Here is a 25432-nt window from a genome sequence, read left to right on the forward strand (position 1 = left end):
GATGTTTGATAGTATCTTAAAAGGTAAACTATATGTATTATAATGATTAATGCCTTAACTCTATTAAGGTTAGTTTTCTTTCTGAGCGAGGGGAGCCATCCCAAATATATCCCACCGAAATGGGGGATTAACAATAGAACTTAAATGTTATTGTGCCTTTATTAATTGATAAATGCAAACTTTTTATACAGAAGTTAATAACGTAAAAAATGCAGAATTATAAAATAACCAAAAAATTATACAAAGTAATTCAAGCGTTTAGATGAAATATATAGATTTTACTTTCGTCGTGATCGAGTGGCCCGCTTGGGTGCATCCTCACTCGTTGAGACCTCCGGCGCCGCCTCGAAGTGCACCTTCCTGCCTCGTCCAGCTCGCCCTGTCGTCGCGGATGTGGAGGCAGCTTCCTGTGCTTGGGGATCCTCGACGGGCTGCTCCGGCTCCGCTGTCTTGGCGCCTCGTGCTCGACTACGGGCAGCGGGCTTCTTGACGGGCTCCTCCTCCGGAGTACCTGCAGGCTCACCCAAAGGCGTTTTGGAGCGTGCTCTGCCTCGCGCCTTTTTGACGGGCAGATCCTCCTCCGGTTCGGCCTCAACTTTGGCTTTGCGAGTCGTGGCGCGTGCGGTTTTTTTCACCGGCTCCGATTCGCTGTGTTCGGCTTTTCGACGAGTGCCACGCCCCTTAGCCGCGGGCGCCGGCTCTTCTTCCGGCGCTGACGTCACTAGTGGCACCTCAGGAGTCGCCTTCTTTGCAGGAGGCTCTTCATTGTCCACTGCCTTGCCCTTGGCCCTCTTTGGAGTCGCCGGTCGCGGCGAGGAGTCGACAATCAGTTCCAAGGCCTTTGCAGTCAGATTGCGTACCCTGCGGCCTCGGGAAGATGCGGGCTTGTCGTCGTCCGGTGGCTCCGTGTAGTTCTTGCGCGGAAGATTCCGCCCTTCCCGTCGCTGCGAGGTCGTGGGCTCTGGCAAGACCACCGTGTTGTCGGGAGTGGCTTCTACGTCCACGGGCGGTGGTTTGGCAACCGGAGTAGCTGTAACTGCTTCTGGCTCCGGAGCCTTGTTGGCCACCGCCTTGCTTGCCGCTGGCTTGCGAGCCCGTCGCAAGGCCGAGGGCGGTTTGTCATCGTCTGGTGCCTCCTCGTAGTTTTTACGGGGCAGGTTGCGTCCCTCTCGGCGCCGTGGGGTAAGTTCTTCCGCATCGCCAGCCTTTGTCGGGGATCCCGAAGTGACTACGAGTGCTGAAACACTGTCCGTCGGCAGGTCCTGTAAATCGATCTGCTTCCTTTCCTCGTCCTCGTGGGTCTCGTCTTTGCGACCGCGACGAGATGCCGCCTTCTTAGCCACCGGAGTTCCATCATCGACACTCGCTGAGGCCTTGAGGACACGTCGTGCGGGTGGTTTCTTCTCTGGTACAGCGGCTTGCGTCGCTTCCACATCCGCACTTGGCTTCCTAGCGCGCCTCGTCGTCTTCGTTGGTGGCTCCGCGTCGTCGGTATGAGACTCTGAATGGGTTTCTTCCTTTGGTTCGTGCTCCAAGGACGCCCTGCGTCCACGAAGCTTTGTCTTCGACTCCGTTAGATCTATAGTTGTATGGGCCTCGTCTTCGGTGGCCTTGCGCCCACGCCTGCGTGAGTGAGTGGGTAGCTCATCCGATTTCTCGGGCGAGTTCGTTTTTATCGGCATCTCAATCGTCTCCGTCGTTGGCTTTCGACCACGTCGCCTGGTCTTGTGCTCCTCCTCTTCTTTTGGCGGTGGCTTAACTGGGGACGGTTCGGATCCCGAAACGGGCTCGGCTGTCTCTTCGATTTGCTGAAGATGCTCTTCCTCGCTGGACACAATTTCAACAGTTTCAGCCGAAGCCTTGCGGGCATTGCGTCTGGTCTTTTTCTCTGGCTCAACAACATGCACTGGCCGCTCTTGCTTTTCATCATTAATGGGGGGTTTATCATGGCCTGCTGGTGTTCTACCCCTTCGCTTGGGTTTTTCTATAACTTCTTGGGCAACATGATCGATGTCAACGGAAGGGTTGCGGCCCCGACGCTTGGGTCTTTCAACGTGATCATCCTTAGCTGGTTCCTGGGCACTTGCAGGCTTAAATTCGGCCGATTTGCGGGTTTGTGGGTGGAGTTTGTGTTGGTCGTCGGAACTTGACCGATCTTCTTGAGCGGGAGCCAACACCTCCTGTGTGTCATTAGGGGCGGAGGTTTCCACCACTTCTGCTGAAGGTTTGCGTCGTCTCCGCCTTGACCTACCGACCTCCTTGGACATCTCATCTTGCTTTTCAATAGTATGCAGGTCTTCCGATTTGTGCTTCTTGTCTGATACGCTGCTCACGTCTTCGGCTGATGCTTTGCGTGCCCTCCTACTTGTCTTAGCTGGGATGGGATTGACTTCAGCCTCCGCCTTCGTTTCTTGCTCTTCCTTGGATACATTTAAAGCCTCAATGGGTACTGGCTCTTGAGGCGTTTCCTGCTCAGAATGATCCGAAACATTTTGACTGGATTGCAGAGTTTCGTCTGCTTTAACAGCTTTTAGTACATCTACAGGTTTTTCTTTCTTGTCCAATGTCGTTTCCGTTTCTTTTGCAGATGCCTTCCGAACGCGTCTTTTTGGTTTTTCAGTGATGCTTTCCTTCTGGTTGGTATTCTCCTCCCCTTTTGGTTCTACCTGCTCGTCAATATCGGGCTTCTGAATTTCAACTTCCTTGACAGCATCTAGGTCATCCTCAATTTTTTCTTTCGTGTCCGTCGTGGTGACCGCTTCTTTTGCAGGGGCCTTCCGTCCGCGTCTTTTGGGCTTTTCGATGGTCTTCTCTTCCTGGATTGTATCCTCAACTGGTACAGGCTCTTCAGGCTCCTCTTGCTCAGGGATATCCAAATGATCGTCTTTAGCTTCACTGACTGCGTCTAGAGCATCTTTTGTGCTTTCTTTAATGTCCAGTGAAGATTCAGTTTCCTTTGCAGATGCCTTTCTTCCACGCCTCTTGGGTTGCTCTATGGTGATCTCCGCCTGATTAGTGGAATCTTGCTTTGCCTTTGACTCTTTCTTTTCCTCAACTCCAGACTCAGGCTCTTCCTCTAGGATGGGTTGCAGAGCTTCTTCAGCTTTTCCGACTTCTTCTTCAGCTTCCAGTTGGTTTTGTGTCATGGTTTCAATAACTTCTACAGAAGGAGTGCGCTTTCGTCCTCTCCTTTTCTCAGCGATAGTTTCTGGTTTGTCATCATCTACATCAGCGGATGGTTTTCTGGCTCGTCCCCTGAGCCTAACGTGGGCATCATCCACTTCCGGAGCTTCAGCAGATGGTTTTCGTGCCATCCTCTTCGGTCTTTCAGATATTGCCGTTTCAGCTGGTTTATCAGTGGATGCCGATCCCTTCCTAGTCGTTCGTTTTATTGGCTTGGATTTTACTTCATCCGGAGATTTTTCATCTTGTTGAGATGGCTCGCGAGATTTTTTCGGTGACTCAGGCGATATGGCGGTTTCGGAAATGGGCTTTTCCGATTCATTATTTTTGGAGTCGATTTTTTCTGTTGATACATTATGTGCAGACTCCTCAGTTGGTTCATTCTCGGAATTGATTTGACTTTGTTTGGCATCAACAGCGGAGACTGAAGATTGTGCAGCAACCAGAACTGTAGAAGTGGGCATTTCAAAGTCATTACGTTTTGCATCCTCAACAGAATCTGTTCTTTCTTGAGCAGTTAAATCCTCAGATGCTGGGCTGTCGTGTATTTCATGAATGGTATCTGGTTCTTGAATATTATTTGAGGCAGCTTTATTATCAGTGATTTTAGTTATTACAGGTTCTTCAACAGGCGGTTGAGCTAGCTCATTGGGTGCCTGAGGTTCTTCTGAAACAGAAGTACTCGCCGTTGGTACAGTAGATTCTTCTTGCGGTATTACTGAAGTGGCTTCGGCGTCTGATGTTTCAGGTCCTTGAGCGCTAGAGCTTGAATCATCTATTGTAATAACATCATCCTTTTCGGAAACCGCATCTCTGGGCTTGGGCTCATCAAGCTTAGCTTGTTTTTCGGCATTAGGAACAACTACACTTTTATGCTCTGATATGAATTCAACTTCTTCTTCATCGTCTTTTCCTTCACTTGCAGAATCCAAGTCGATTATTGCTCCGTCTTGGTCAGCCATCTGAACCTCCTCGCTCACGGTTTTTTGGTATTCAGAAAGGGATTTGGAAACGTCAAGCAAGGAAGATCCTTCAGCATCTGAAGACGGTTTTGTAATGTCATTTACTTCCTTTTCAGTTTCCTGTATCTCAGATGCGTTTTCCTGAGCTTCAACTATTGAACCAGATACATCTTGAAGCTGCGTTGTAAGTTTGCCTTCGGATTCAGGTGCATTAATGACATGTGTTGTTTGTTGTGATGATGACGAAGACTCCAAAATATCTGTACTTTCTGAACCATTGGAGCTTGATACATTCAGTACTACGAGTGGAGCAGAAATGGTGTCTATTAAGTTTTCGTTTGGCTGCTTTATATCTAATTCTTCTTTTTCCGATTGCAAATTGTGCGCTGCAGGGACATCAGTATTTACAAGTGAAGTATTCGGACAGTTCTCAGGTTCAGATGAGTCCTTTACAATAGATTTGTTGGGGCTTTCAGTATCCATCGAAATGCTGTTATCAATGAACTTATCCTCGGTGGCCGTCTTTTCTGTTAGTTTTTGTTCAACAATTTGGGAAGTTATCTCAGGTTCCACTGCCTTAACTTCTTGATCATTGAAAGAAGTCGTATCCATTGTCGTTTCTGCAGCCCCATCCGTTTCCGAGGGGATCACCTCAACGTCAGTTTCCTTTTGATTCCTTGTTAAATTGGCCGTGGTGATTGATTGGTCGACACTCGACGATTCCGCCAATATTGAAACATGTCTTGAATTATCAGTGATAAAATCTTCAAGTGTGGACCTTTCAACAATGTTCGACGCATCCAACTGAATCACCTCATCTTCAATTCCGTTTTGATTAAAGGACTCTTCAGGCACACATTTTACTAATATTTCTTCAATGGTTTCCCTGGCTTGTTCCTTGTTGTCCTCCTGAATGGAATCAGCGACGATGTCTACTGAACTTTCATCCATCTGAGTCTGCTCAACAATGCTAGAAGCATCCAACTGAATCACCTCATTGTCAGGCTCAATTTGATTATATTCCTCCTTAGATTCCTCGTTATCCAGCTCCTTGTCTTTCTTTGTGTTGTCAAAAGCAGATGACTCTTTGGGCTGATGAGTATCGCAATTTTCAATTAATGAAATCTCATCTTCAGCCTCGATGGCTTCTACGGTAGGGCTCTCCTTTGTTGTGTTCAAATCTAGATTTCCTTTGGAAGGATCAATGGCGGAATCTTCAGGAAGTAAACTTTCACCTAGTGTATTGTCCTCTACAATGCTAGACGCGTCCAACTGAATCACCTCATGGTCGATCTCCTGATCAGAGGACTTTTCAGGCGGGCATTCCTCTTCTTTCTCTGTATGTGCATGTGTATCTTCCGTTTTCTCGATGGATTCATCCAGGATAGAAATTTGTTTATTCTGACCCGTCACAGGGAGTTGAATTTGAGGACTTCCTTCCAGTGAAGCATCATTAGGACCGTTTTGGTTGGTTTCTTCGGCATCTTTTTTATCCACATCCTTAACATCTTTCGATGATTCCTCCGAGGAAGAAATTTCACCCTGTGGAGTCGATTTGATATCTTTGTCCTCTTGAGAAACCTTAGGAGAATCCTGGCCAGAGATCTTCTGATTCTCGGGTGAACTTACATTCGTGGATGTTTCCAATGCAGCGGCATCACTTGAAAAATCTTCGTTTGTATCTGTTCGTAACAATATTTCATTGGCAGGTTCCTCTTTGTCGGAAGATTGAACAGCAGCACAGGTTGAAGTTTCCATTACCAGCGCATCTAAATCTTCTATACTTTTCTCAAGAATTTTGGTGTCTTTAGGGGGTGATAGGCAAGTCTCCTTCGGATCCACATTGTCAGAATTTTCGATCTCACCTGCTGCACTGAAGGACGAATTATTATTTCCCGTTTCAACCGAAGTCTCTTTCTTTTCTACGTTTGAATCACCCGAATATTCTTCTTCCTTGTTCTCGCCTTCGGAATCAGAGGAAATTATCACAGATTCTTCTTGAGTAGACTGTTGATCTTCTGATTGATCTCTTTCCAGGGCTGGGACCTCATCGACAGCATCGCTGATGCTCGTTTCACCAATGTCTCCCATATTGAAGTTCTGAATTTGATCTTGATGAACATTTTGGCTTGCGGAACTTCCAGATGCAAATGGCTCATTTTGTTGTCCGGTTTCCTCTGGAACTTCTTCGGCAGATAACGTTTCGATGACTAGCTGGTCAGTTTTATTATCTGTAAGCAACTCGTTTAGATCGGCCTCCTTTGAAAGCTCATCGCCAGGTGATGTTTCGGTTACTGTTTGATTAGTGGTCTCATCATCATCAAGTTTGTTTTTTTCAGGCAGTTCTTTCGACGCAGATGTTTCAATAACTTCCTGATCAGCGTCACCTTCTGTGGGAACCTCGTCAGTTATATCTTCCTTAAAGAGTTCTTTGCACGGTGATGTTTCGATTACATGTTGATTCGGATCTACATTAGTAGACACTTCATCAGGCTTGGCTTTTTCTTCAAGTTCCTCGCTAATTTCAGCATCGACGGGAACCTGATCTACATCTGGTTTATTTTCTTCGGTCGTTTGTTTAGAAGGTGATGTGTCAACGGCACTTTGATGTGATTTTGAATCGACGGGCACCTCATCATCTTTAGCTTCCTCTGAAAGTTCCTCTAAAGGCGAAGTTTCGGTGACAGTTTGATTAGTGGTCTCTTCAGGTTTATTTTCTTGTGGCAGTTCTTTTACTGGAGTCGATTCGATAACTTCCTGATCAGCTTCACAAACTGTGGGCCCCTCTACCTCAAAAAGTTGTTCGGGCGCTTCCTTAGGCTCGGCGCCTTCTGCGAGTTCATCGGCGGATGATGTTTTGATGACTTCTTGATCAAATTGAACATCAGTGGGGACCTCCTCAGGTTTGTCTTCCTCGAAGAGTTCGGAAGATGATTTTTGGAATGCACTCTTATTGGGTTCCGCATCAGTTGACACCTCATCAGACTTAGCTTCTTCGATAAATTCTTCGGCAGGAAATGGTTTGATGACTTCTTGATCGGATTCACCATCAGTAGACACATCATCTGGTTGGCTTTCTGCGGAATGTTTTTTGAAAGGTGTTCCTTGATTATTTTCTTTATCAATAGGATCATCGGAATTAGTTTTCTCTGAAAGTTCATTGGCAGGTGAAGTAGTAATGCCTTCTTGATCAATTTTACCATCATTGGGTATCTCATCGGGTTTGTTTTCAGCGACATCTGGTTCGGAAGGTTTTGTTTCGTTGACTGGTTGTTCAGATTCTGCAACAGTGGACAATTCCATGACTGGATGATGTGTTTCACATTCTGTGGGTAACACATCGGTTTCAGGCAATTCTTCGATCGGTGGTTGATTTGTTTCTGCTTCAATAGACTGTTCAAGTTCACATTTTTTGGCAGGCGATGTATCCACGACTGATTTATCCGAATGAGAAACACCTTCTTCAGAAGCTTTTTCGGGAGAAACTTCTGCTAATTCGACGTCGCCACTGTTTGCCGATTCCAAATCGTCAGGCTTCAGATCCTCTTTAGGAACAATCTTCTTCTCGCTGAAGCTAAGGACATTAGAAGAGTCGACTGAACGATCTGCAGTTGAGTCTAGAGCAAATATCTCGGACTCTACGATCGTCAATTCGACCACTGGGGTTTCATTATTTTCTTCAGCTGGTGATTCTTTATCCTTCGAAATATCTAGTTTAACTTCCAGATCCTTCTCGTCCTTATTTTTGTTATCTTGAAGATTTGATTCACTAGTAATGCCCTCTATTGTGGTATCCTCAACTTCAATCAGAGAAATTTCTGTAACAGAATCATTTTCAATTTTACTTAATGTCTCGTTCACAGATTTCAAATTAGCGGATTCCTCAATCTTGTAGGCAACAGATGGTTCCTCAACACAAATCGATTTTTTCGGAGTGGCTGCGGATCCCTCTGGATTCTCCTCGTCATCACTAAATACCAGGGGCTCGGTAAGGCCAACATTTGAGTCTGTATCTGAGCGATCTTCAACGTTATCTACAGGTTGGATGTTTTGGCCAGAAGCCTTTGTCTCATCCACAGTAAAGTCGCAGGACTCCACGCCCGACACTACTAAAGCCTCGGAGAACATCGAGTCCGAGGTCTGATCCAACAACTGTATGCCACTCATCTCGTTTGGGTTGGGTGAAGTCGTCCTGGAACCAGATTCAGTAATGGCACTTAGGTTAAGATCGGCCTGCAAGGCGGCCTTGTAAGTTGTGCTGGTCAGAGGATCCTTTAGCGAAGCGACGCCAGTGGCTTTATGAGAGATACTCATTAGAGCCTCTGATGATACGGATTCATTTCGCTTTGAAGAACCCAAGGGATCAACGCCAGTCGCTGTGCTGATTGCAGTCACATTTATTTCGGTTTCGGTGTCCTCCAAGTTGGCCCCAGTCGTTTCGGGCACGTCGTCGAATATTTTGTCTAGATGCAACGTGGTATTGGTCATGTTTAAGTCGTATTCGGTGGTCGCCGCCAAGGAAGCCTCGCGAGACTTTAATACGGCACTAGCTGGTTCATTTGGTACCATTATATTCCTGGCACTGGGCGTCTTTAAAATTCCGTCCAGTGTTCTTCCTGGTTGCACGCGAGACATGGTCGTATTCCTTCTCTTAGGGTGAGGAGTGCTTCCTACAGAAGTTTCCAACAACTCTGCCATGTTGCCCAAAATTGGTGAGGCGGGAACCTTGGGAGTGCGCATCATTTCTCTCAGTCCTTTGAAGCGGGGTGTACTGCAGTTTTTGGGAGTTTTTAGCAAATCCCTCAAGCCATGATAATCAACTTTGTCAACTTCGTCGTCCGGCAGTTCGTTTCCATAATCTCCGTCGTCAGCGATATCAGATTGGTCCTCTGTAACAAATATTTTTGTAATAAAATTGCTAGACAGTTTCGTGAAATCGAAACAAATGGTTTAAGGAACTAAGCAATCAGTTTTTTTTTAAGTAATACACAGTATACAAATATATATATATATGTTTAAAACAAAGTAAGTATATAAAGTAAAATTATATTGACTTAGCTCACCATCTTCTTGGCCAACTTCTTCCAAAATAACTCCCATATCGCCAACGGATTCGTCCACTTGAAATTCTCGCTTGGGCGTGTTCAGCAGACGCTTCGATTGTCGCGTTGGCGTGGACATTTCCTGCGTGAGTCTTCGCTTGCGCCGTGGAGTACCCACATCTGTCTGACTTTCAACCGCAGAGCAGGAAGCGCGGCGAGTACGTTTATTGTTGTCCTTCGGGACCTCCTTGTTGCTGGCTTCCATAGAGGATCTACGAGTGCTTCTTCGCGGCGTTGTGGCCACTATCCTCTGGTCAACAGAGAGGCGGCGCAAACTCCTTTGAAGTAGGGGGGTATCAACATTTGGTGTTTGCTCATTCATCTTTTGTTTGGTCTCGCTTGTTGCTATTAATAGATGTTAATTATTTTGGGTTTAAATAATAAAAAAATCAAAGCCTACCAATTGAAGTGCATTCTCCAGCTTTACTTTCCGATGGCACCTCTTCGCAAATGTTGTCCTCAATTACGCTCTCAGGATTAGCTGAAATCGTTTAAAGGATGTCCTTAACTTTGTTATCAAATATTTTAAAATTAATTTTTTTTTACCATTGTCACTTTCTTTGGGAATATTCGCATCAACCTCCTCACAAATGCTATCCTCTATAACAGGTTCGTCACATTTATCGTTGGCAAGCAGGCTCACAGTTTCGTTTTTCTCCCTGTCCTCAACTCCAGTATTGGACAGACTTATTGACTCTTGCTGATCCTTAACAGTCTCCAAGACATTTTCGGCACATGGTTCTGGTTTATTTATACTCTTTTCGAATGTGGCGTCTAGCTCAGAATTTTCCTTTTCCTCTGTAGAATTTAAATCTTTTTCCTTCTCATTCGCTGGACTGGTTGAACCAGGTGCTGTTGTATTTGTGGGCGGCAGGCTTTTTTCGAATACGGAAGCGAACTGTAGGGATGCATCAGCCTCGTTTTCCCCCGTTATAAGTGCTGCCATCGCTTCGATTACTACTCCTGCAGCACTCTTCTCCTTTCCTTGGGTGTCATCCATGATGGTGAAAGTGCGGCTCAGCTCGCTATTTGAGTCGTCAGGTTTCTCCGGAGTGGAACTCTTAATTTGTGAGGCATTAAACGTTTTTCTCGGACACGGCGATGTTGGCTTAGGTGATCCCGGCATAGGTGAACCGCTTTTCGGCGAGTTGAGCGATCGTCGTGCCTTGGCCACCAGTTTGTTGCTCTTGTCAACGCCGGGACTGCGCTTGGCGGCCGCAAAGGACTTCCTGAGCTGGGAGACCTTGTTCTCCCTGGGCGATTCCATCAGAGATATCCGCCTGCGAGGAGAGGTCTTGGGCACTTTGCCTCTCGGCTGCTCCTCGGGTCGGTTGACTGGTGTCCGTCTGTGCGGATGGAATGGCAATCGGCGGGGAGTGGTCAGGCACTGACGACGAGCCTCCAGCAGCGATTGCCGTTTGGCGGTGGCAACAGGAGTAGTCTTGTCGGTCTGGTTGGCGGCTATCTGCTTCTTGGTACTGGTCAGCAAAGCCCTTTTCATCAGGGACTGGGGCGTTCGCTTGGGAGTGGCGCCTGCGGTGCCCGCCGGTCGGTGAGGAGTTTTGTACCGTTGTGAAGGGCCTGGTGAGGGTGGTGTCTCTGAGTTGGTAATGTCAATAACCAGCGGCGATGCATCGGATGATTCGTCCGTGCTGTCCACACTGATGGGCGTCTGTTTGGGTGTGAGCGTTTGCTTAGGTGTTGGTCGTAGCTTTGAGGGAGTGGTCAAGTCGATCAGGAACATAGATGATGCCCGCTTCACCTTCGTCGAAGTGGATGGCGTTCCAAAATCCATCAGATCCCGGCTACAGCTGTCTTCGTTCAGCTCCGAGAGCACTCCGCCCTTCGGAGTGCTGTACACACTCTTGGGCGTGGAAACGGTCACCGAAGTCGAAGTAGAAGCCGCGTGGGTCGGTTTGCGCACACAAGTGAAGGACTTCTCCACCTTGACGCCCGTCTCGCGCGGCGAGAAGGATGTGATAACCACGTCAGAGAGGGCACACAGTTTCAGCAGCTTCTGATGGCTTCCAGGTGGCGTTGCCGTGTTCTCCTTGTTTTGCGTGGCCTCCAGAAGATCTACTTTGGGCGTCTCACAGGTTGTCACCTCAGCGCTGGGTGGTGGGGAGATATTCAGGGCATCCTCCTCCAAATGGGACTCACTCTGGTCGCGCGACTCTATGGACGTATTGCCCTCGTCATCCGAATTGATGCTGTAGTGAAAACTGAAAAAGGAATCGGGGAAGATAAGTTTTTATGAGGTCCATTAACACACGGGCAACACATGCTGGCAGCGGGGTTTTTCGGTTCCTATTGTTGTTGCTCGGAGACATTGAGGGCAATTTAGGGGTTGGCCAGGTAGTCGGCCAGCCGTCTGCCTGCTGATTTTCACTTACTTGTGAACCGTCAAGCGTTTTTCGATCTGCAGCCGAGGCGATTGCTAAGGCAAATAGAAAAAGTAGGGATATAGGACTTGAAGTACTGTACTCGCTGGCTGAGATTGTGGGTACTTACCCTTAGCGAGGGGCAGGAGTTCGGGGCCTGCTCGCTGGCCGGCAGGCGCTCTGGGGTGCACGGTGCATCCGGCGCTTCGGAGGATTTGGGGAACTCCCAGGTGTAGACCTTGTCGCGAATGGTGATCTTTCCCCCATGGAGCAGCGGACGCTTGCCATGGATGACCACGTCGTTGAGTTGGATGGGGTCCTCGCTGGACTTGTTGTAGATGATGACCTGGCGGGTGAAAAAGCGGGAGGTTTAGGGCGGCTGTTTGGCTTGGGTCCTTTCCAATACAAACTCACCCTGCCGAAGGCGTCGCAGTTTATTTCGCATATCAGGCGCTCCTCCTGCGGCAGGAGCAGGTCGCAGTTGTAGTAGGAGCCCACTTGGAAGGTGCGTCCCTTGGCCGCCAGGACCACGGTCTCGCCATTTTCGTCCTCGTAGCGCAACCTGGCGCCTTCCAGCGACATTTTCCGAGCGGCGTCTCAAATGCGGCTTGGGTGCGGGGAAAACGAATACCGAAGCGAACGCAGTGAAAAGCCGCACAGCTATTGGGAAATCTCGGACACTGCGGTTACAATTAAACGCCACATGCACAACCTATACACTGATTTCTTTCACACTTTTCCATTAATCGCCTTTTTAAAGGCCAACATCACGAGATTGCCGCAGTCGGTTAATTGTAGCGAAAACTCTGTGCAGGAATTTTTTTTTGCAATGGACGCGCAAGTCATGCCAACCCTGTTCGAATGCGCCGGCTTATGCGTTATGTTTGAATTAAGGGCGCGGGAACTGGCAACTTGGCTTCGGCGAAGGCTTCTTCTGAATTAATGGCTGATAAGGGTGGTTTATTGTAAACATAATCATGTTAATAACTATTGGTATGCTCAACTTGATATTTCAATAGCATTGGAAAGAAGAAATAAGATATTTTTGTTGTCAACAACGGAATGCAGCCCTGGCAAGGCAAGCCGGTCTAGCAGTGTTGTAAAGCAGCGGGAACAGTACAGTTAGAAGTACCGAAAAGCGCGCCAAACATAAAGTTTCCAAAATTGAATTTGTATTCTTTATAAATAATTATCTTAAACTTACACAAGTAATTTTAATGAAAAACTAATTATAACGAACACCCCTTACCGCATTCATAAAATAAACATTGGTTCTGCGGTTTTAAAAAATGTCTTGTTTGTACAACTAATTTTTATTTTAAATTTATACTATATTATGTTACAAATTTGTTAAATACTTGTAATTTATTTTTTATTAGGTTTTTTATAATTTAGCTTAAATGTACGAGCAAATTAGGTTCGCTATTAAAAACTATCGAATGAACCTTCTCACCGAACCTATCGATATGACTTGCAGGTTGCAAGTGTCATCCCTAGACTTGAGCCGGAATAAAACAAAAATTCGCAACAAAAGGCGAGGAAATTGCAAAAAGTACATAAACAATGGACTCCGACGCTGCACAGAAGACCTGGGAGCTGGAGAACAACATCCAGACGCTGCCCAGCTGCGATGAGATCTTCCGCTACGACGCGGAGCAGCAGCGCCAGATCATCGATGCGAAGCCCTGGGAGAAGGATCCGCACTTTTTTAAGGACATCAAGATCTCGGCTCTGGCTCTTCTCAAGATGGTGATGCATGCCCGCTCGGGTGGCACACTGGAGGTGATGGGTCTGATGCTGGGCAAGGTGGAGGACAACACAATGGTGAGTCGACGGCTTTGGAAGATGTGGAGCTTCCCAGCTTATTGGCACACCATTTTCTTGTAGATTGTCATGGATGCATTCGCACTGCCAGTGGAGGGAACTGAGACCCGGGTTAATGCCCAGGCCCAAGCCTATGAGTACATGACTGCTTACATGGAGGCGGCCAAAGAGGTGGGTCGCATGGAGCACGCCGTGGGCTGGTACCACAGCCATCCCGGCTACGGCTGCTGGCTCTCCGGAATCGATGTGTCCACCCAGATGCTCAATCAGACGTACCAGGAGCCATTCGTGGCCATTGTGGTCGATCCGGTGCGCACTGTCTCCGCTGGCAAGGTTTGTCTGGGTGCTTTCCGCACCTATCCAAAGGGTTATAAGCCTCCGAATGAGGAGCCCTCTGAGTACCAGACCATCCCGCTGAACAAGATCGAGGACTTTGGCGTTCACTGTAAGCAGTACTATCCCCTGGAAATCAGCTACTTCAAGTCGGCCCTTGACCGCAAGCTGCTCGACTCCCTTTGGAACAAGTACTGGGTGAACACGCTGGGCAGCTCTGGTCTGCTGACCAACACAGAGTACACCACCGGACAGATCATGGACCTTTCCGAGAAGCTGGAGCAGAGTGAGAACTTTTTAGGTCGCGGTACATAACGAGTCGGGGTGGAGAGTGGTGCATTTAACTGATAGTTTTTCCATCAACAGGTACGGATGTCAACGAGAAGCGCTCCGAGGACAAGCTGTCCAAGGCCACGCGAGACTGCAGCCGTTCCACCATTGAACTGATACACGGCTTGATGGCTCAGATCGTTAAGGACCAACTATTCAACAAGGTCGGACTGGGCAAATAGATCAAGACTTAAGATATTGCTAATTCCTATTGAATTTTTAAACAAACTGGATTTTCTATGCGAGCAGGCGATGTATGAGCCCTTTCCCTCGGGAATACTTTAAGTAAGTCAAGCTTATCCAAAATAAATATAGAGACGCCTCTTAGGCGGATAAAAAATATAAAAACTTTCGACAGATATATTAATTAAAGCACAAATTAAATTTGAGTTAATTTTGGGAATGTAGTTTGATGGTCGATATAAGCAATAATGAATTAATCCGACAATTCAAGGTTATTTACATATAAATATATATTTTTAATATACCTTAGAAACAATTTTTAGAAAACATCACTTAAAAGACACTGGATAACTAGAAATTCGAGCATTTTAAGTGGTTTAGAATTTAGTAAACCGAGCCGGCATCAAAGGAGCAACCGAATGCTATCGATTCCAATGTCTTTAATTGTTTGGGGATTTGTTGAATAGAATGTTGCAAAGCCTGGTTATCGAATTGTGGTTGCGGCAACTGCTCCCTTCTCATCAATCAAATGGTTTCATAATCTTCATCGTTTGGCGTATTTTACAACTTTTATTCCTCGATTGCGTGTCCGGCGTTGGGCTGGTGGATATCCCTAGTAGACGAGAAGTCTACGTCTACCCCTGGGATTGTGAGCTACAAGTGAGATGTCAACGCCCTTCCAGCACGTGGCCCAATCAAATTGGACAAGCAAGCGGGTGTTGAAGAAGGGCACTAATTAAATACGTTGTCACGTTTATGGCCGTTGCGAAGCACCAACAAAAAAGGGGGTGCTAATGCAAATACCAGTCCTGCCTAACCGTTATCATCACTCCTGCAAGGAATGCCCATTAAAATGTCAACGTTTATGTTTGTCCGTCCCAAGATTTATACTGTGGCATTTTTAAATCCTCTTAAACGTAAATGTAAATTGTGGCGGAGTACAAGGCAAAAAATCCCCACATCAACTGGAAAATAAACAAAATTACAAGAATTTGTAACTCAGTTGGGGGAAGGAAAACGAAAGCCTTTATAAAGATTTACGTGACAAACTCCACGGGCTGTCCCGTTGTGCGTGTAAGTTATTCGTATAAAAGCAATAAAACTTTCATTTTTGATATTTTATCGAAAAGTAACCGTCAATTGGCATCAACAAGGAGCAATGACATGAAATGTAACACTACCGGCGGGGGCTAAACCCTCCACTTAGCAAATGGGAGAGGAGGAGTCTACAGCGATTGCCGAGGGACTATAAAAGTCGGAGCCAAAAACGACAGGCGCTTCATTCGTGTCCTGGATGCGAGCAGCGGAGCTTGCAATTTACGGTCCACAAAGTCCACATTTGTTGACGATATCACGGCAACATTCACAGCATCCTCTCTTCAAAGTCGTCAGCACCCATCCAATAAAAATCAGAGTAACTACAATGGAAAATGTGTTCGTGTGTATATTGCCTTGGGAACTGTAGTCGGCATATGTGCCCCCAGATTGTGTGTGCTTTTATTGGATTTGCATGGAGCCATAAATAAATTAGAGCCAACATATTACCAACTGAAACTAAAGTTAAGGCAACGCGGAGAAGAATTTAAAAACGTCGACAAGGTGCCGAGGAAATAATAAAGGGATTTTTAAACTAAAGAAAAATTACTTGGACCTGTTGAGCACGGTTTGTGAAATTTAAAGATTTTCTTAATGTATAGTCATTTACTTGTATAAAATTTAACTTGGTAGTGCTGAAAACTTTTAATGAAATATTTTATTTTTAACAATTGGCATATTAATATACTTTCAGAATTATTAACCATGTACGGAATGCTTTACGAGAGTGTGCAGCACTATGTGCAGGAGGAGTATGGAGTTGAAATTTGGAAGAAGGTGTGTCACATCATCGACTGCAAACACAACAGCTTCAAGACGCACCAGATATATCCGGACAAGCTGATGCCGGACATCGCCGAGGCCTTGTCCGCCTGCACGGGCGAGTCCTTCGACTTCTGCATGAACTTCTTTGGGCGCTGTTTTGTGCGCTTCTTCAGTAACTTCGGCTACGACAAGATGATTCGCTCCACAGGGCGCTATTTCTGCGATTTCCTGCAGTCCATCGACAACATCCATTTAATTATGCGATTTACCTACCCCAAGATGAAGTCGCCCAGCATGCAGTTGACTGCCATGGACGACAACGGAGCTGTGATCCTTTACAGGAGCAGTCGCACCGGCATGTCCAAGTACCTGATTGGCCAGATGACGGAGGTGGCTCGGGAGTTCTACGGCCTGGAGATCAAGGCTTATGTCATCGAGAGCCAGAACGATATCAGCGGGGGCACAGCGGGTCCCATCAAGCTCACGGAGGGTCCTCTGACCGTGATTGTCAAGTATCGCCTGGACTTTGACAACCGGGAGTATATGGCCAAACGCGTTAATACAGAGGCCCATCCCTCGCAGCTGAAGATGCCTACTGTAAAACTGGACGTGTTTCTCGACTTGTTTCCCTTCACCTTTGTGCTGAACCACGACATGAAAATCACGCATGCTGGGGAAAAGATAGTGGAGACGTGGATCATGCATAATCCGGGGGCCAACCCAAAGGGCTTCATTGGTACTCACGTCATGGACCTGTTCCACTGTCGTCGTCCCAAGGACACCACTATCGACTGGGATACTCTCATCCAGATGAGGGCGGTTCTCTTTGAGTTTGAGCTAATTCGTACTGGTCACAATCGCGCAGCCTACGATGCCGTCTTGAACATGGACTTTGAGAACTACGACGAAATGGATTTGAACGAGGCCCAGACAATGGCTCTCGCAAAGGCCAAGGAGTTTAACGAAGCTCATCCTACAGACGCAGACGAAGCCTCGGGAGAGGACGAGATCGATCCGGCCACGGGGGAACGGAGGTCCTCTCAGGGTCTGAGATCGATCCTGCTGAAAGGTCAGATGTTCTACATCAAAGACGTTGACTCGCTGATTTTCCTCTGCAGTCCCCTTATTGAAAATCTAGATGAGCTGCACGGCATCGGTCTGTACCTGAACGATCTCAATCCACATGGCCTGAGTCGGGAGTTGGTCATGGCTGGATGGCAGCACTGCTCCAAGCTGGAGATTATGTTTGAGAAGGAGGAGCAGCGATCGGATGAGCTGGAAAAGTCCTTGGAACTGGCCGATTCCTGGAAACGGCAGGGGGATGAGCTCTTGTACTCCATGATCCCGCGTCCCATTGCGGAGAGAATGCGACTCAGCCAGGAGCAGGTTTGCCAGAGCTTCGAAGAAGTTTCTGTTATTTTTCTGGAGGTGATGAACGTCTACGATGAAGGGTTGAATAGCATTCAAGGAGCCATGCAAGCGGTGAACACCTTGAACAAGGTGTTTTCAGCACTGGACGAGGAGATCATCTCTCCATTTGTGTATAAAGTGGAGACTGTGGGCATGGTTTACATGGCCGTCTCGGGTGCTCCTGATGTCAATCCCCTTCACGCGGAGCACGCCTGTGATTTGGCACTAAGGGTGATGAAGAAGTTTAAGTCACACGAGATGGCCGACGTGGCCATTAGGGTGGGCATCAATTCAGGACCCGTGGTGGCCGGAGTCGTGGGTCAAAAGGTCCCTCGCTACTGCCTGTTTGGGGACACCGTTAACACCGCCTCGCGAATGGAGAGCAGCAGCGATCCCTGGAAGATTCAGCTATCCAAGTACACCGGCGATAAAGTGAGCCAAGTGGGCTATAAGGTGGAGTCCCGCGGCACCGTGAAGGTCAAGGGCAAGGGCGAGATGGAGACCTATTGGCTACTGGAGGGACCTGAGGGTTAGGGATAGAGAATATTTAATGCACCTCAACTTAAAGACCATGCACCATGCACTTAAAGATTGTACGACACCTGTGGCTTCTGTAATTCGTTGCAATAAAAGAGAACTAATCTCTTTTCGATTTATGTTTAATATGGGTGAATATCAAAAATGCATTATTATTAAGGTTTGGTATGAGATAAATTCCACATTTCTACCAAACTCTATTGTCGGTTAAAACTAATATCCATGAAAAACAATAGAGTTCTTATCCTAATGGCTCATATTTCTGAGATATTCTCCATCCTGCCGACTCAATTATGAGCTAAGTTTACTTCCCGCCTTCTTCATTTCCAACAGACAACCCCCATTTACGAAAATCCATTTTTAATAACTTTTATGGGCGGTTTGCGTGTCACTTTGCACACCATCAGCCACGCCACCCACGAAGGACAATCATAAACCCCTACAACCCTCAAGTAGACTTGGGTCCAGGGTCCTTTCTCCTGCTCCCCTTAGAAATTAAATTATGTCACTTTGCGTGTGCTGAGAAAGAGCAGCTCAAGTGTCTGGACGTTGGGCAATTAATTCCGGTGCAATATTGACAATAAATGCACAGAAGAAAAATAATATCAAATGTTTAAATACATAATCTATACATATACCATCTTTAAGGATCTTAAAGGTTTGCTCAAGAAAAAATAATTTTTCTATATCCTTTATTTTTCCGAGTGTAATTATTATTAATACTGTGTTAGTTAAGTTTTTCTTGGAAATACGAACACGGGATAGTTTTTGAGCTATTTCTCATTGAACGCGCGCCTGTCACTTCTGTTATTAATGGCAATTTGAGTGGCTCTTAAGCGTGCCCAAAATATCCCCTTCGTTTATTCGACCAGGCATATCATCATCCTTTTTGGACGATTTCTGCTCTGCCCATAAAATCGTCAACGTTTATTTAATAGGCTTACCCGAAAATCCGTTTCGTTTAAATGGGGAAAAGGCTTTCTGTTCGATGCTGCGAAATCCCCATCAAATAGCTTTAAAACAACCCATCAAATATAGGACTCAGGCCAACATATATGTACAAAAGTTTATGTGAGCTTTTATAGCAGAGGTATGCGTTAAAATGAAAGGGCATTGAGTAGAGATGCCCCAAAGCCATTCCTCCATCTGGAAAAAGGGGGTATGGAAGGAGACCTATGCGAAAAACCCTACAGCAATGATATATTTGACAGACTGTTTTAAAAGTTCCAGGGCTTTGGGAGGTATATAGGTACCTGAGTACTTAAGATACACTATTACTAAAGAAATAGGTCCATTAAAAGAATAGTGATTATATTGAACTGGCTTTTCAAATACCAGTTTTAACAACATTTTAAAAATAATAAATTAGTAAATTAAATACTTATTTAGTTATAAACCATCAACATAATATTATTATACATTATTTTTATATATTATTAATACATTTCCGCTCCTCTTTAGCATTACTCCTTATCTATCCCTGGAACACCCGTTTAATAGCGCGGCAAGTCGGAAGACCCAAAGGACAATACTTTGCACGGAATGCCAGGACCCCGAGCGCACAGCAAACGATGTGGGGGAGTGAGGGTCATAAAAGGAACGAACGGAGAGAAAAATGACTCCTTCGGTTGTGTGCCAATGTTGATACTGTATCGGAAGGAGAGAAAGTGGCAATTGAGGCAAGGAGCATTGACTGGCCACGGTTCCTGGTTGTAACGACGACGATGATGATGAAGATGATCACGATGGTCAAACAGAGAAGTGCGTGTCGAGGCGCAGGCACGTAGGTCCTAAGTGGTCCGGAAATATAGCTCCCGCTGCAACTTGGCAGTGGGTGGGCTATAAAAGGCCTGACCGCCAAAGAGGCACGCTTCATTCGACCGACATCGTCCCGGCGACAAGGGAGAGCTCCACGGATCCCAGTCGGAGCCGACTGAACCAACAGAACCGACAGACTCACGAAGCTCGTCAGAGGAAATCATGAAACAAATCAGACTGCCAGAAGCCAAGGAAGCAGCGACGGGCGGCAAAACAAATTTAGTGTAACAATAGCAACTGCCGACGACGGAACACGGAGTCCGGAAAAGTGAGAGGCCCCGCAAAGTGCGTGCATATATACATACCATACCCATCCGTGCCCGAGTTTACGCGTCCGGGGAGCTGTGTGTGTTGGCATACGCCTTCCTTAAATTATAAATAAGCGGGGAGCAAATGCCGCGCGGATAAAATTAAAACTCTTTAAGAGGTGCGGACACAAGCGATTCGATGCTGGAGAACTTTGGGCGATTCAGTTAGTGGATTGAACCAGGCGAAAAGGAAAGCAATACAAAGTAAGCGGAATCCTGGTTATGATAATAAGCCAATTTCACGGTCTCCTAAGCAAGGATATTTGACTGGGAAAATTCAAAGGGTTTCCCGGAAATCGGAAAAGAGCAGTTTGTCCAAAGATGAGGAACTCTTTAAGATCAAGCTGTAACTAGAGGAGAACTTAAGCATCTTTAAACTGTAGAAATTTACAATGATTATCTCTTTGAAGTACTTTGAAGTACTTTCTTGGCCATCATAAATAATAAGCGATTAAATCTTCTTGTTATTGTAGGATAAGGATTAATATTTGCCTCCTAAATTACATTTGACAGCTTACATTCTCTGAACATTAATCAAACGCTACCGCTTCCCTTTAAGCACCCAAACAACAGCATTTTTACCTACTTTTTACGACTCTAGGTTTGACAATAATTTGCATGTTCTTGGTCAAAATTAAGTGTACTCGTACCCCTGAAAGATTTTCCAGAATTTATGGCTCAGTTAGTAAGTCTTTGTGGGAAAAAATTGAAAAGCAGGCATTGCCACCAGCGAATTACCGGCAACAGCAAAGGGAAATAAGTCAAGAGCACAATGAGCTACGTTCCTCTCGCCCGGAACGTGACAAGCTTAATGGGGATTGGGGCGAGGAGTAGGAGGACTCAGAGCCTGCGTCTGCCACATGAACTCAAATTAAACTGGCGGGGCAATCAATCAAATGATATGGAGGAAAAGCAGACTTTCCTTGAGTGCTGTTGACGGCTAGATAAGATAGGATCCCTCGACGAAGCAGGCATATGTAACCCTGTTTTATTTACTTTTGAAAGATAATGCAAAATTAGGTTTGACAAGGAGACATAATATAAATGGGATGAAGTTATTATCCCTTTCCGACCTTAAATGGGACATGCTTATATTCCCTATTATATTTAACCCAGTTGATTAAGGTAGGCGATATATAGGAGCAATCACTTTGAAATTGGTTCAGTTAAAAGGTTAACGTAAATATATACCCCAATCAATAGATTTGGTTAAAATTTCAAGAGAGACAACATCTTCTTAACAACAAATTCGTTTAGCCAGGTCCGTTTTCTGTAACTTCCTTAAAGCCCATCAATCACTTGACCTATATAGTATATTAGTTGCCTGGGCTAATCCCTGACCCAACGCACCAAAATTGACCCTAATCCTCCGGGGTACGAACACAGTTTACCTAATTACCAGCTGTGAACGATGGAAAAACTTTGTCCAGCCTCCTCCTGATTGTGTGCCTACCAACTTTGGGTCGTTACAGGAAAACTTTTGCAAACGCAATTTGGTCGATAGACAGGACTTAAGGGACCGCAGACATCCACACCCATCGCAGCCATGTACGGAATGCTGTACGAGAGCGTCCAGCACTACATCCAGCAGGAGTACGGGACGGAGACCTGGCGGAAGGTCTGCCAGATAGTCGACTGCAAGCACCAGAGCTTCAAGACGCACCAGATCTACCCGGACAAGCTGATGCCGGACTTTGCAGCAGCCCTGTCGGCGAGCACTGGAGAGTCCTTCGACTTCTGCATGAACTTCTTTGGGCGCTGTTTTGTGCGCTTCTTCAGTAACTTTGGCTACGACAAGATGATCCGCTCCACGGGTCGCTATTTCTGCGATTTCCTGCAGTCCATCGATAATATCCATGTGCAGATGCGTTTCACCTACCCCAAGATGAAGTCGCCCAGCATGCAGTTGACTGCCATGGATGATGATGGCGCCGTGATCCTGTATCGCAGCGGGAGAACTGGCATGTCCAAGTACCTGATTGGCCAGATGACGGAGGTGGCCAAGGAGTTTTACGGCCTGGACATGACCGCCTATGTCCTGGAGAGCCAGAACGACATCTGCGGGGGCACAGCGGGTCCCATCAAGCTCACGGAGGGTCCTCTGACCGTGATTGTCAAGTATCGCCTGGACTTTGACAATCGCGATTATATGGCCAAGCGGGTGAACGTCATCGCCCATCCTTCTCAGCTCAAGATGCCCTCGGTGGACCTGAACGTGTTCCTAGAGCTGTTTCCCTTCACCATCGTGCTGGATCACGACATGAAGATCACACTCGCGGGCGAGAAGATTGTGGAAACGTGGATCCTGCACAATCCTGGCGTGAACCCAAAGAGCTTCATTGGTAGCCACATCATGGAGCGTTTCAAGTGTCGGCGGCCCAAGGACACCCAGATCGAATGGGAGACTATTCTGCAGATGCGGACAGTGCTCTTCGAGTTCGAACTCATCCGTACGGGTCACAACCGCGCCGCCTACGATGCGGCCTTGAACTTTGACTTCGACAACTTCGACGAAGGTAGCAGTCTGAACGAGGCCCAGGCCATGGCTTTGGCCAGTGCCAAGGAGTTCAGTGCGGAGCACGCCAAGGAAGAGGCAGCCGCCACCGCCACCTCCAAGGACGAAATCGATCCGGCCACTGGTCAGAGACGCCACTCCGTGGGACTCCGATCTATCCTGCTGAAGGGTCAGATGTTCTACATCAAGGACGTGGACTCGCTGATCTTCCTGTGCAGTCCTCTTATCGAAAATCTAGATGAACTGCACGGCATCGGTCTGTTCCTGAACGATCTCAATCCACATGGCCTGAGTCGGGAGTTGGTCATGGCTGGATGGCAGCACTGCTCCAAGCTGGAGATTATGTTTGAGAAGGAGGAGCAGCGATCGGATGAGCTGGAAAAGTCCTTGGAACTGGCCGATTCCTGGAAACGGCAGGGGGATGAGCTGTTGTACTCAATGATTCCGCGGCCCATCGCCGAGCGAATGAGAAAGAGCGAGGAGCACGTCTGCCAGAGCTTCGAGGAGGTGTCCGTCATCTTCATCGAGGTGTTGAATGTCTACGACAGCGGCTCCAATAACATTCAGGATGCCATGCAGGCGGTGACCACCCTCAACAAGGTTTTCTCAGCACTGGACGAAGAGATCATCTCTCCATTTGTGTATAAAGTGGAGACCGTGGGCATGGTTTACATGGCGGTTTCGGGTGCTCCTGATGTGAATCCCCTGCACGCGGAGCACGCCTGTGACTTGGCCTTGCGGGTGATGAAAAAGGTCAAAGCCCACGCCCTGCCAGGAGTGGCCATTCGAGTAGGCATCAATTCGGGACCCGTGGTGGCTGGTGTGGTTGGTATGAAGGTTCCTCGATACTGTCTCTTCGGGGACACCGTCAACACCGCCTCGCGAATGGAGAGCAGCAGCGATCCCTGGATGATCCAGCTCTCCAATTATACCGCCCTCAAGGTGAGAAAGGTGGGATATAAGGTAGAAGCGCGGGGATTTGTCAAAGTTAAGGGAAAAGGAGAAATGGAGACCTACTGGCTATTAGAGGGACCAGAGTAACATGGTAGATTTGTTAATGTTTAATAAACCAGGAGGCATATAACATATATTTAAACATCTTAATGGGAAAACATCGTTAGTATATAAGAATATAAAATCTGAAAACCTGTTGGTGGCCACGCTGAGGTTTTTTGGCATAATTTCCAAAGTATAAAAAAAATGTATATAAAAATTGTATAATAAAAGTGGATCAATTTAGCATTTAATAAATGGAAGTTTGTTTTTCTTCAAAAGTTATAATGTTTGTCAAACTTTTGTATTGGGGGTAAAAACCGATAACAAATTACGGTTGCATCTGAAACCTTTTCGAGTGTATAATCGATCATCTGTTCGGAATCATTGACCTGCAGATATTTTAGAGTTTATCATTTTTAAAAGACCTAAAAATGTTACGTTTCAATTTAATCGTGGCAGTTAGCGAGAATTTCGGCATAGGCTTCAAGGGCGACCTGCCATGGCGCCTAAAGTGAGTTGGTCTTGAAATATATCAACGCATGCTAAAGATCTCCTTCCGCAGATCGGAGCTGAAGTACTTCAGCCGCACTACCAAGCGCACGAGCGATCCGGCCAAGCGCAATGCTGTTGTGATGGGCAGGAAAACATACTTCGGAGTGCCGGAGAGCAAGCGACCTCTGCCCGATCGCCTGAACATAGTTTTGAGCACCACACTCCGGCAGGAGGAACTGCCCGAGGGGGTGCTCCTCTGTCCCAGTCTCGATGCAGCTTTGAAGCTTCTCGAAGATAAGAGTGATGTGGAGAACATTTGGATCGTGGGGGGCAGTGGTGTGTACGAGGAGGCTATGGCCTCGTCAAGATGCCACCGGCTGTACATCACCAAAATCCAGCAGGAGTTCGAGTGCGACACCTTCTTTCCCGCAATCCCCGACAGCTTTCAAGAGGTGGCTCCCGATTCCGACACGCCACTGGGCGTGCAGGAGGAGAATGGCATCAAATACGAGTACAAGGTCTTAGAGAAACAGTCAAAATAAAGAAATCCACTTATTTATTTGCCTTGCACTTCATCCAAACCTTTGGCCGCCAGCATCAGCTCGTATAATTGCACCACCTGGTCGTCCTTGAGCATTTCCACGGCCTCCGGATCGATCGCTTCGCCCAGCTCCCCCTTGGGCTTTCCCCGTATCCCCAGTTGTTGGGTGATCGTCGAGGCGTAGCGCTGAAATGGACGGATTCTTTAGGGGAGCACCCTTTTGAAAATTACGTAAAACTTACGGCCCACTCGGTCATGAAGAGCTGTGCCTCCATGGGATTGCATTTGATGTGTCGCCGGAACTCGTCCCGGACATAGTTATCGCCCAGAGCACGTAGTTCCGCGGGAAGTCCTGTAGAATGCCAAGAAACCCGGTGAAGTGGTTGGTATTTATGGGTAAGGAAGAGCTCATCTCACCTCGGTGCAGTCGCAGAATGGTTTTGTACAGCAGGCGCACGCGCTGGGGGTGGGTCAGTTGGTTCATCACAATTCTTGACATCCTGAGTTTAGTTCATATATAACATTATAATACTATATATTTCCTAGCCGGCTAAAAAACAAATATTGCTGAGAAATAACAACGAACAAAAACGTTGGTAACCTTAGTGTTGGGTAACGCCGAAAAGTAGTCTAGCAAAGTTTGTCATATGGCAACGC

The 25432-nt window shown here is 46.8% G+C and overlaps 6 protein-coding genes across 8 annotated transcripts; 4 read left to right on the top strand and 2 right to left on the bottom strand.

Moving 5' to 3' along the window:
* Positions 1–140: 140 nt before the first annotated feature.
* Positions 141–12468, bottom strand: LOC108024139 (titin). The gene is made up of 7 exons (XM_017093924.3): positions 12043–12468; positions 11759–11974; positions 11641–11684; positions 9794–11469; positions 9648–9728; positions 9209–9592; positions 141–9034 (listed from the first exon to the last, which is right to left on the bottom strand). The coding sequence occupies exons 1-7, from the start codon at positions 12208–12210 to the stop codon at positions 279–281; spliced, it is 11325 nt and encodes a 3774-aa protein (XP_016949413.1). The 5' UTR covers positions 12211–12468; the 3' UTR covers positions 141–278.
* Positions 12469–13097: 629 nt separating this feature from the next.
* On the top strand, positions 13098–14504 carry LOC108024148 (COP9 signalosome complex subunit 5). 2 transcript variants are annotated; one of them, XM_017093963.3, is made up of 3 exons: positions 13098–13452; positions 13516–14086; positions 14152–14504. In XM_017093963.3, exons 1-3 carry the CDS (start codon positions 13192–13194, stop codon positions 14295–14297), a joined length of 978 nt encoding a protein of 325 aa, XP_016949452.1. In that variant the 5' UTR covers positions 13098–13191; the 3' UTR covers positions 14298–14504. The 2 variants fall into 2 exon arrangements, with proteins under 2 accessions (XP_016949452.1, XP_016949442.1); XM_017093953.3 differs by having other exon boundaries at positions 13099–13452; positions 13516–14092.
* A 669-nt stretch (positions 14505–15173) lies between these two features.
* Positions 15174–18219, top strand: LOC108023479 (soluble guanylate cyclase 89Da). Its single transcript, XM_017093004.3, has 2 exons — positions 15174–15961; positions 16088–18219. The coding sequence occupies exon 2, from the start codon at positions 16099–16101 to the stop codon at positions 18100–18102; it is 2004 nt and encodes a 667-aa protein (XP_016948493.1). The 5' UTR covers positions 15174–15961; positions 16088–16098; the 3' UTR covers positions 18103–18219.
* Positions 18220–20088: 1869 nt separating this feature from the next.
* On the top strand, positions 20089–23971 carry LOC108025453 (soluble guanylate cyclase 89Db). Of its 2 annotated transcripts, none has more exons than XM_017095957.3 (2): positions 20089–20435; positions 21704–23971. In XM_017095957.3, exon 2 carries the CDS (start codon positions 21778–21780, stop codon positions 23785–23787), a length of 2010 nt encoding a protein of 669 aa, XP_016951446.1. In that variant the 5' UTR covers positions 20089–20435; positions 21704–21777; the 3' UTR covers positions 23788–23971. The 2 variants fall into 2 exon arrangements, with proteins under 2 accessions (XP_016951446.1, XP_050744601.1); XM_050888644.1 differs by lacking the exon at positions 20089–20435 and adding an exon at positions 21269–21356.
* Positions 23972–24101: 130 nt separating this feature from the next.
* On the top strand, positions 24102–24793 carry LOC108025469 (dihydrofolate reductase). Its single transcript, XM_017095977.3, has 2 exons — positions 24102–24253; positions 24305–24793. The coding sequence occupies exons 1-2, from the start codon at positions 24174–24176 to the stop codon at positions 24774–24776; spliced, it is 552 nt and encodes a 183-aa protein (XP_016951466.1). The 5' UTR covers positions 24102–24173; the 3' UTR covers positions 24777–24793.
* Positions 24774–25391, bottom strand: LOC108025474 (succinate dehydrogenase assembly factor 3, mitochondrial). The gene is made up of 3 exons (XM_017095990.2): positions 25193–25391; positions 25018–25127; positions 24774–24961 (listed from the first exon to the last, which is right to left on the bottom strand). The coding sequence occupies exons 1-3, from the start codon at positions 25272–25274 to the stop codon at positions 24791–24793; spliced, it is 363 nt and encodes a 120-aa protein (XP_016951479.1). The 5' UTR covers positions 25275–25391; the 3' UTR covers positions 24774–24790.
* Between the last annotated feature and the right edge of the window lie 41 nt (positions 25392–25432).

The sequence above is a fragment of the Drosophila biarmipes genome, chromosome 3R (genome assembly GCF_025231255.1).
Source record: "Drosophila biarmipes strain raj3 chromosome 3R, RU_DBia_V1.1, whole genome shotgun sequence".
Lineage (NCBI taxonomy): Eukaryota > Metazoa > Arthropoda > Insecta > Diptera > Drosophilidae > Drosophila > Drosophila biarmipes.

Excerpts from the sequence above, each read along its gene's own strand:
- LOC108024139 (XM_017093924.3), bottom strand. The coding sequence starts at position 12,210 with ATGTCGCTGGAAGGCGCCAGGTTGCGCTACGAGGACGAAAATGGCGAG. Across the intron at positions 11,975-12,042 it reads ACTGCGACGCCTTCGGCAGG|GTCATCATCTACAACAAGTC; the intron begins GTGAGTTTGTAT and ends TTCACCCGCCAG. Across the intron at positions 11,470-11,640 it reads AAACGCTTGACGGTTCACAA|TTTTCACTACAGCATCAATT; the intron begins GTAAGTGAAAAT and ends TTCCTTTTTCAG.
- LOC108024148 (XM_017093953.3), top strand. The coding sequence starts at position 13,192 with ATGGACTCCGACGCTGCACAGAAGACCTGGGAGCTGGAGAACAACATC. Across the intron at positions 13,453-13,515 it reads AGGTGGAGGACAACACAATG|ATTGTCATGGATGCATTCGC; the intron begins GTGAGTCGACGG and ends ATTTTCTTGTAG. Across the intron at positions 14,093-14,151 it reads TGAGAACTTTTTAGGTCGCG|GTACGGATGTCAACGAGAAG; the intron begins GTACATAACGAG and ends TTCCATCAACAG.
- LOC108025474 (XM_017095990.2), bottom strand. The coding sequence starts at position 25,274 with ATGTCAAGAATTGTGATGAACCAACTGACCCACCCCCAGCGCGTGCGC. Across the intron at positions 25,128-25,192 it reads CATTCTGCGACTGCACCGAG|GACTTCCCGCGGAACTACGT; the intron begins GTGAGATGAGCT and ends GGCATTCTACAG. Across the intron at positions 24,962-25,017 it reads TCTTCATGACCGAGTGGGCC|CGCTACGCCTCGACGATCAC; the intron begins GTAAGTTTTACG and ends CGTCCATTTCAG.
- LOC108025469 (XM_017095977.3), top strand. The coding sequence starts at position 24,174 with ATGTTACGTTTCAATTTAATCGTGGCAGTTAGCGAGAATTTCGGCATA. Across the intron at positions 24,254-24,304 it reads GACCTGCCATGGCGCCTAAA|ATCGGAGCTGAAGTACTTCA; the intron begins GTGAGTTGGTCT and ends CTCCTTCCGCAG.
- LOC108023479 (XM_017093004.3), top strand. The coding sequence starts at position 16,099 with ATGTACGGAATGCTTTACGAGAGTGTGCAGCACTATGTGCAGGAGGAG.
- LOC108025453 (XM_017095957.3), top strand. The coding sequence starts at position 21,778 with ATGTACGGAATGCTGTACGAGAGCGTCCAGCACTACATCCAGCAGGAG.